At 41.5% G+C, this 9423-nt stretch overlaps 1 protein-coding gene across 2 annotated transcripts in view; it reads right to left on the reverse strand.

The window, feature by feature from the left end:
• pik3r2 (phosphoinositide-3-kinase, regulatory subunit 2 (beta)) overlaps nt 1–8252 on the reverse strand; it is a 32271-nt gene extending 24019 nt beyond the window's left edge. Inside the window, exons 1-2 of one of the 2 annotated variants that reach the window (XM_004542403.4) lie at nt 8010–8252; nt 785–1667 (exon numbers count right to left, since the gene is read on the reverse strand). In XM_004542403.4, the coding sequence (XP_004542460.2) occupies nt 785–1103 (319 nt within the window). In that variant the 5' untranslated portion in view covers nt 1104–1667; nt 8010–8252. Of the gene's footprint in view, nt 1–784; nt 1668–3328; nt 3456–8009 lie in introns of those variants that run through there. The other variant, XM_004542404.4, reaches the window with a different exon arrangement.
• Between the last annotated feature and the right edge of the window lie 1171 nt (nt 8253–9423).

The following is a 9423-nucleotide window of genomic DNA, read 5'->3' on the forward strand; positions in this document are numbered from 1 at the left end:
ATCTTAAAAGGTAAAAGGGAGCAAAATAAACAAACTATTATTTAGCAAATTTCTGCATCAATATTTTCTGCACATTCAAGGCCAACTAACAAACTAACACCAACTAACTAATTGTCTAGACATTTAAACAAGAAAAAATGAGACTAGCTGACTAAGAGGCAGAAAACCCTCAGCAAAACACTTAAAACTACTTTAAATGGACTCATTTAAATTCAGGCCCAAAAAATTCTATATAGGAGCTTAATGAAACCATTTATCATTTCCTCGTTAATTAAATCATATTTTAAATGTCGCCAAATTGTGCGCCCAACATACAGCCACTCGTTTTTACATCAAACTACAGCAGAACAGCGCTCGTTAGGGTCATTCCACCTTTACTCGTTCACAGCTTCTATTCAGAGAGCGTGCAGGATGCAGCAATAACTGTCAGGGTGGAGGTCAGCAGCATTGTAACATCTTTGAAACAGTGGCTGCTGTACACTAATAAAATAAGAATAATTTATTTAGTCAGCTAGCATGTCTGGCACGTAATGATTAAATGCCTACCCGACTAGTCGCTCACATCCCCATATGTGCAAGTTAAATTATTCTGATATTTTAAAAATGCCACAAAGTAAAATTTAATGATATCTCACTCTTTTCTCATTGTTATTATGTTATCTTTTTTACTTTAAAGGCCACCTTTAGTTTACAGTAGTGATGTGCCGTGAGCGTCTCACCACTGGCTGCTAAAAACAAACAAAAAAGCAGAAAAAAAGAAAATGATCTAAATAGTGCCCCCTACCTTGAGTTGACTCTGGTTTGGGAGCTGCAGGCAGGGGTCGCTGGGACCTTGGCTGACTCGATGGGAGTGCCATCTTGATGGGGCCCACATACTCAACATACGTCCCTGGGAAGTCGCCTCTCTGCTTAGTGCGCTCGTTGTACCCGAGGAGCCAGCCCAGACGCTCGGGGTGCTCCACGCAGCCCTCCTGGTAGTTCTCCATGGACATCAGAGAGGCCTTGCTGACTGTAAGAAGGTCTCCAGGCTGCAGATCCAAGTCCTCGTCCTGGTCCTTGGTGAACGTGTAGAGGGCACGGTACTGGAAACCTTCCACCGCCATTTTGTGACAGAGGCAAAAAGTAAAATGGCCACCGCTTCGAGGATTTAGGATCGGCCTGAGTCCCGCTGTAACAACAGGGTTAGGCTAGACAGAAATCCACCTCTGAAACCAAAATTGTGGCTGAGTTACTCGAGTCTGGTGTTGGTACAGTGGCTTAGAGGGTCGGGGGGGATGAAAGGAGGGGAAGTCAGCCGAAGCTCAGCAGCATTTTTAAAAGTTAATAACGAGGAGCTCTGCTGCTTTTGTGTCTGCAGTGGCAGCGGCTTTACACCTGACCGGTGTTGGTGGACTGGTGCACTTTCCTCAGCTTGATACCCCGGTTGAGCCAGATGATGGAACAGAGGGAGATCGTTGGCAACATGCTTTTTCAAGCAGCAAAAACCTGCTGGCTGGGTGCTACTGGAACAGCCTGGAAAAGGGTTTTCCCAGTGACAGGCCCCGTGTCGTTGGCTCTCCGCGGTTAAATCAAGTGGCCCGATTGGCGAGTGCCAGGGTGGGAAGGTCTCTAATCCTCTCTGGCTCTTTCAGATATCCCACATGTTTGGGGCAGGAATAATGACCAACCTGTAGGAAATAAAAAGTGCATAAATTAAGAAAAAAAATTTGGAAAAAGACTTAAAATTTAGTCGAAAAAATTAAAGTAAATAAAACTATTTTAAAAAAACAATTAAAAAAAAAAAAGGATTAAAGGTCAAATCTATTCGATAAATGGCAATAATTAACGCGACTTATATCTATGTGAAACGAAGCCTAAAGCGGCGCATGAAAATGGCGAACTGCGACAGCTCCATGCATTTGTGCAGTCTTCGGTTAGGACAGAGAGCTCGGATGATGCTGCTGCGTCATAACCAACAGCAGACTGGGTCCCTGGACAGGAGCCTCCATTCCCTCCACTCTACATTCACACACTCAAAGCCTTAACTGACTCGTCACAGTTTCCACAGGAACAATAAGTTTTCCTGTGAAATGAACGTCTCTTCAACTCACACAACAGCACGTACGATTAACAGAACCGCAAAAAAGGGGTTTTAGCTGAACTGGCATGCAAAGGAAAATAAGGACTGCACCTCGACTGTAGGGCGACCAGAATTTTCTAAGGCGTGCAGAACCCTCTGCAACAGTTCACTCTCCATCAGAGAGAAAAAAGGTAGCTCTGTGTTGCCTAAGAAATATTTTGACTTCTGTCAAATTTACTGTACCAAGCCTGCTTCAGATGGGAACGTTGAATGGACAGCCAACTGAGAAACCACAGTGAACCATCACCATTCATATTACACCCCTTGAAGTCACTTATCTCATAGCTTCCACATATAGCAAAAAGGTCAGTCCATGGAAATGTAACGAACGTCCTCTGATAAAGCCGATTGCAAGGCCCAATTAAATGCCAAGCGCAAGTGCGCAATATATATCCTATAAAAGCGACACAACAGTCTGAAAATGCTAAATATTATCAGTATTAAAGGTTTGACTAAAGTAAATAAATGAAATCTGTCGGTCAATCGACCAAAAATTAAAAATCTACATTTTTTTGGAGTACATGTTGGAAACACTTGATTATAAAATCCACAGTAAATCGTGGAAAAATTAATGGGCAATTTTGGCCGAGTTTCGAGCGGCTGAAATTTAAAAATGCTAAATGCTAAACTGCAACTATGCTGGGAAATGAGACGGGGTGGGCGAGAAAGAGAGATTATGGTTTCCAGATTAAGTACGACATCTGTGGTCTGTGGACCAATCAAGGACAATGGTCCTACTAACCTCCCTGGACGTGATGTCAAAGAGGAAAAGAAGCAGGTGGAGAGTGAAGGTGAAAGTGGCACAATGACTGATAGAAGTTTCATCGTGGTATGGCAGTAACAAGGCATTTGGGGCAATTTTCCAAAACGTCCAAATCTCAATAACCACAGGCCTGGTTTGCGAGGCCCGACGCTGTACCAGCGTTTCATAAATGTCCATAAATGGACAGTATTTTGAATAATGTACTGCAGACGCTTAAATACAGTTGAGTAAAAGCATAAAAAATTCACCGAAACGTCCAGTTTGCAGCCGTGAATGCCAAAGTGCATGCTTTTGAACCTTAGTCTAGATTATCCTCTCCACCCCCCTCGACATTCCGAAAGCGAACGCACATTCACTGCAAAGCTTTGTGAATAAGGACGTTGTCTTTAATAAAAAAGGTTCAAGAGTTACTGTGATAACAGAACGCTGCACAGTGCAAAACTCACCCCACTTTAGGTTCAGAGGGAAGCCGGACAGGCTCAGCCAGACTCTCGGTCCAACATCCTTCGAGTCGAGAAGCAAGAGGTGCCAGGCTAGACACGTGGCACTGGCATACCCAACCACAGCCCGCAATCCTCACACCACCATTACCCCCCCACCCCCACCCCCAAACTCCCTCCCTCTTCTCTCCACCTGCTCTCCACTCCCCCCCAAACACACAGAGTCCTGCCTCCAACTGACCCCCCCTCCCGATCCTCAGCCAGCGAAAAAGTCAAGCCGTTTTTCCAGTTGCTGTAATAATTTAGTTCTTTATAGTCCGAGTCCGGCTGCAGTAAAGCAGCAAAAACAAGAAGAAAAGGAGGCAGAGGAAAAGGCAGAGCGCTCTTATTCACCAGTCCTCTTTTAGTATTTAGTTCCAGAGAAGAAAAAGTCGCACAAGGTGAGAGAGGAGTCATCTCTGTTCCTGTCCTACTCTGGCAGTGTTGTAGTAGCTCACAGTTCAGCACAGCAGCTGGAAAGCTCAGTGTCTGTGGACCCATTCGTTTTTTTTAAGACTCTGCGTTCAGTCTGAGCAGACAGCGGCAAAAAGCAGCGAGAAAAGAGAGTGAGAGACGGAGCAGTTTGCTATCAGCAGAGTCCAAACGGCTGAGGAAGACCACAGGAAAATAATTAATGAATAGGCAGCGAGTAACTCACTGTTGCTAGAGAGAGGGAAAGCTAATCCCAGCCTCTGATTGGCTGCTGCTCTGGCCATGTGCTCCCCAGTCACCAGAGAAACCGGGCAAATCAAGGAAATGTTCTAATATTAGAAAATGTATCTAGGCAGTGATAAAACATCTGACCTAAACAACTCCACCTTTTCCAGCACCTTTGACTTTTTTCATCTTTGCAACTGTGATGACTGTTTGTAATATTTATTGAAGTGATGATTTAAATCAAGTGCAGCTACCCTGGGAGAAAGATGTAAAAGAAAACATGGAAAAACTCCAGACTAAGTGTGATTGGAGAAAACTCCATGAGTCACAGTGAAGCTGTGCAATGGGATGAAAGGAGATGATGTTTGTTTTTCTGAGTTCACAGGGAGAGGGATACAGTTAAAAAAAATACAATAAATAATATAAAATAAAATACTTATTAAAAACATGTCACTAATAATTTATTAGTCTTTCACTGTGTGGGTTTTTTTTTTGGTAACTGACATTTTATATATTGCATTTATTATTGGTGTGATTAAATCAAGACCTACAAACTGAAGTCTGCTTTCTAAAGAAAATAAATGATGTGTTTAGTCAGCCAGCACAGTGCTGACCTGTTTGTTGCACCAGCATGCGTATATAAAATGCCAAATAAGCTATTAAAGGCATCACTGACACTGCTCGAGGATCAAAATGCCACACATCTTACATCATCATTACTTGTAAAATCGGTTTGTGTAACTGAATCAGTGGATTTTAAACAGATGTAATCTTTTATTTATTTACTGGTTGTTTTTCTAATTTTTCTAATGTTTATATACAAGTGCAGAGGCATGTGCCAAAACTCAAATGTGAACAAATATTTATCTTTTTCATGTTATTATCATTGTTTTGGGTTTGGTCATCAGTTTTAACAAAAGTAAACAAACTTGATGTTCATGATGACTAATTTGCCAATTAAGAGAAAGTGATTTCGAGGATGACATTTAAAATAGAAATGTTCATGTAGAGTATCACTGTAGCCAATTTTCCCTTAGGACCGATCCATGATGGTGATTTAAATATATGTAATAATTGTTAGATCATTAGTAATTACACTGTTTGTAACTGGTAGATTAGTTTCTATGTAGATCTAGATGCTGGGGAGCTTCTTTACACTCAAAATGCAAATTTTGATCACTTCAGTCATAGCGAAGAAAAATTATGATTTCATGATGATTAAGAACTTTTTTATTTAACACAGTAAATAAATATATGTAATAGGTAATCAGGTTATTTTAGTTGTGGTAAATAACAGACCCAAGAGGCTAACATTGCCATATGCCATTTTTAGCTTACTACTTTCACCTGAACAGCTCAGTGGTCATGTCTGAGAAAGTTTATTACATTCAAGAAGCTTAACTTTGAGAAGGTCCATCTTTTTGAACATTTGTGCACATGTCCATGTCCCTTAGCTGGTTTAGTCCCCCTCAAGCAGTGGTGCAGTGTGACATTTTAAGCTGTTACACCAGATGTATAACACCATGTTGCTGATTATGATTTTTTGCAGTATTAATCTTCTTGAGAGAATGAAAACAAAAAGGAAATTTAATGAGCAGTGCAATAAAAGCTCCTCAAAAATTAACAACACATCTAAAACTACTAGAGAGATTGTGCGTGAACAAACAGTTGCTAACTGGCAAGATCCCTCACATCTCCATGTCACCAAAATAAAGAAACACTGATTACATCCATGTAGGCCAGAAAGAAAGTAGTTACTACTGCATCTGAAAGTGGCAAGAGAAACCTGTCTACCAAATAATTATTTTTTAAAAACAGCTGAGGAGTTTAGGATTTTAGGAATGCACCCTAAGCTTAAAACAAACAAAACAAAAGATTAACACGTCACATTACAGATCACTCCCTGTTCCACAGACAAAGTTCTGGGATTTTTTTTTATTCATAAGCATTACTATCATTTCTTCTCTTTAAAACTTTCATAATCACAACAATGCAACCAAAAGTTCAGACATTTATGTGGGCACAAACAGTGTATTTGTGTATGCATGTTTTGGTACTTCCCGGGCTGCTGGGGAAGTACTGACTACAGAACCACCATGCATGCAGTCTGGCCGCAGGCCATCTGTCCACATGGATCTGAAAAATCTGCTGCGCCACAGGCAGATAGGACGGGCCAAAAACACTGGAGTCTGCAAAGACTAACTTTCCAGACTAAAATTGGTTCTTACGAATTTTATGATTCCAGTTTCGTTCACCTGAATTCTATCTGTCGCAAATGAAGCCGAAAAGCTCACTTTGCTAAATAGAAACATCTGCTAGATTATTTAGCACCAAGACTGCACTGTTCAGGAAAGTCAACTATGCTGCAAGGCTCTAAAGTTAAAGAGGACTCGGTCTATTTATCAGAAGCGATAACTTCAATCCATCTGGTCAAGATTATGGATTTAAACATTTCCACTTCACCAAAGAAATCAAATCTGATAAACCTGCAAAGTCTGCATCACTTGAAAACACCAGACACAAACAAGATAATGTGTGCCTTTATCTCCTCCTCAACTCCTCAAAGAAAAAAAAAAAAATCTCCCAAACCCTTTCATAACCAACTACATTTGACCAAAAATTGGTAATATGCAGGTAGCATACTGCAGTCTACATCTATATCACATTTATGACAACAAATCTAATCAAATTCTAAAAGGAATCTGTTTAATCTGATACAATAAAGACGTTTTAATAATGCAAGTTATTCCTGGATTGCAGGAAAAAGAAAAGGACAAGTCCCAGATAATTGCAAGTGACCAATAAGATTTGTGTCCAGTGTGTTGTGGTTGGGAGGGTAATCGATTAGGACTTTAAGTAGACTCATGATTGTCTCTGGGAAGTTAGAAAAAAATCACAACCCCACAAAGCACAGAATATGCAGTATTTCCAGGTGAGACATGACTAAACTGTCCTTAAAGACGAACTCTGCTGCTGTTTTGATCAAACAGGACCATTTCAGTTTAACTTCGACATCAAACAAAAATAACCACAGCTTTAGTGCCTCTGCTGGAACTTGAGGCTAGTTTAGGTTTTCTTCACCCCCTCTGAGAGGTGTCACTCGGCATTTCAAGAAGCACCACTATTTCCTCTCTTTTTATTGTGTGTGTGTGTGTGTGTGTGTATGTATGTGGGGGGGCATTTAAATACAACAGCCCTGCCAGTCACTCAGAGCATTTCAAGACATTTGAGAGAAGAATGAAAGCCACAAGTCATGCATCACACCGATAAAGCATATAATGGAGGACTGACATTTGGTTGCATAATGCTCGATTCATAATTACAAGACAGGGGGGTGCGGGGTCTCAGCACAGTTGAGTGGCTTGTCTCATTATGCAAGTGGCACAATTTCCATTAACTCCTCGATGGATGCCAAATCCTTAAACCAGGGATGTAAGAGACGCATCTAGTCAGGCCTTCAGCTACTTTAGGCCTCCCATAGTCTGCAGCCAAGGTAAAGACACTAGTAACACATATTAGCAATGGTATACACAGGGAGTACACTGCAAATATATTGCAAATGGGTCTTTTTAGTAGCGTTAAAATACAACTAAACAGTACTAATGAGACACTGACATTACAGAATATTTTAGCACTAATGCTGGCAAACTTGACAAGTCATTTTTAATCGTTTTCACGTCAACAAATAAGCCAGGGAAAACGGTTTAAACTTTGAAGCAGCTTAAAAAAAACTTGCTCGGCATTTGTACGTCAGCGAGCGCGAGCACCGAGCAGTGCGGCGCGAGGGCGAATTAAAGTTAACATTTCACCGCAAAGAGCACAGAAACGCACACGAGCGCGACAAAAAAAGTAGGTCTCCTTTAAACTTTAAAAGTAGGACACAAGTCACCAACGTGAAGCTGCGTGCGTGGAGCACACTTGCAGCGCTTCCACCATTTTCCAGTACAGTGGCTGCCGTACTGGAAATGTGCAATAACTTGGAAAAACTCACCGCGGATATTTCTTGACTCTTCGCACTTTTGGGTTCGGAGCAAAAGTCGCACACAAGATTCCGAGTGGTGGCTTGTCTGCAGACGACGGCTTCTCTGTGAGCTCTAAACTTCCAGCAAGCCTTTGGTTCACTTCTTAATTCCGCGTCTTTCTTTTCGCTCTTTCTTTCTTTTCCCGTTCATAACTCCCTGCTCCAACACACAGCCATTTTCCAGCTCAGCACGGTACAGGGAAGGAGGGCGCGTGGGAACTATATAAGAGTGCGCGGAAAGTGACGAACGTGAGCGGAAACGTCCGAACCATCAGTGAGGGGGTCACCGAATAGACTCGGAGACGAAAAAAAGAAACAAACAAAAAACAAAACGGAAATTTGAAGCAGACAGTCTCCAAATCGTGTTTTTTGAGCTGCATTTAAACTAAAGAAATGTGTTCATGTGGAAAAAAAGAAAGCGGTGAACCACGCGCTAAATCCATGTGCGTCAATTGTGTCAATTAGCGTAAAATACTTGATCATCATCAAATGTAAATTATTCTTCAGCACAGCCTTGACTCTCTTGAGCTGCTTTCTTGTAAGTTCTTGAAGTAGTCTTTAGGAATAGTTCTCCAGGATTCAGAGCTCTTCTTTGGATGTTGGCTGTCTAGATGATCCCACACTGCTTCGATGATTTTGAAGTCCGGGCTCTGGGGAGACCAATCCATGACTGATTTGCTTTTCTTCCTAGGGATACTTTCACTTTGCATTGGCAGTAGGGGTGGAGGAAAAATATATACAGTATGGCATTGCAATATCTTGCATACAGGAACACCAGATATTGATATTAAATAAATGAAAATACTCTGGAAATTTTATGAACAAGAGGGCTCATCTCACCTTAAAGAAGGCAACCTTTCCACAAAGAGTTGCTGTCTGCAGATTCTGCAGAGAGAGCCGCTGCATGGACCAGTGGGTACCCATCATCAACTTGCCTGAACGATGAACTTTAACCAGCAACAAAAATGTGTCCAGAGACGAATTTTATCTGCACACAAAGAGAGGCGTGAACCCTGATGGACACAGATTACCATCCAAAGATCAAATTCCAAAGCACTGCTGATTTGGGGGGGAAGAAAATTCCTGGAAGAAAAGAGGGGGAAAAAAACCCTTGCTGTCTGTATGAGATGATGTATTTAAAGGATGAGGAGGGGGGAAAAGCAGGGGTTGGATTTTCACAGGACTGTTTGGAGTTGCATCTGTCAGCCTTGGCAATCAAGATGAGACGGCAAGGTTCTTGTATCATCACACGGTGGAAATGTCATGCTTTTTTTTTTCTTCTTCTTTTCTTTCTTTAAATGTGACACTGGCTGGACACAGTACAGACGGATACTATCATGTGTTTGTTTGGTAAAGGACTCTGTGACGGAGAAGTCAGAGAAGT

Source organism: Maylandia zebra, linkage group LG18 (assembly GCF_041146795.1).
Source record: "Maylandia zebra isolate NMK-2024a linkage group LG18, Mzebra_GT3a, whole genome shotgun sequence".
Classification (NCBI taxonomy): domain Eukaryota; kingdom Metazoa; phylum Chordata; class Actinopteri; order Cichliformes; family Cichlidae; genus Maylandia; species Maylandia zebra.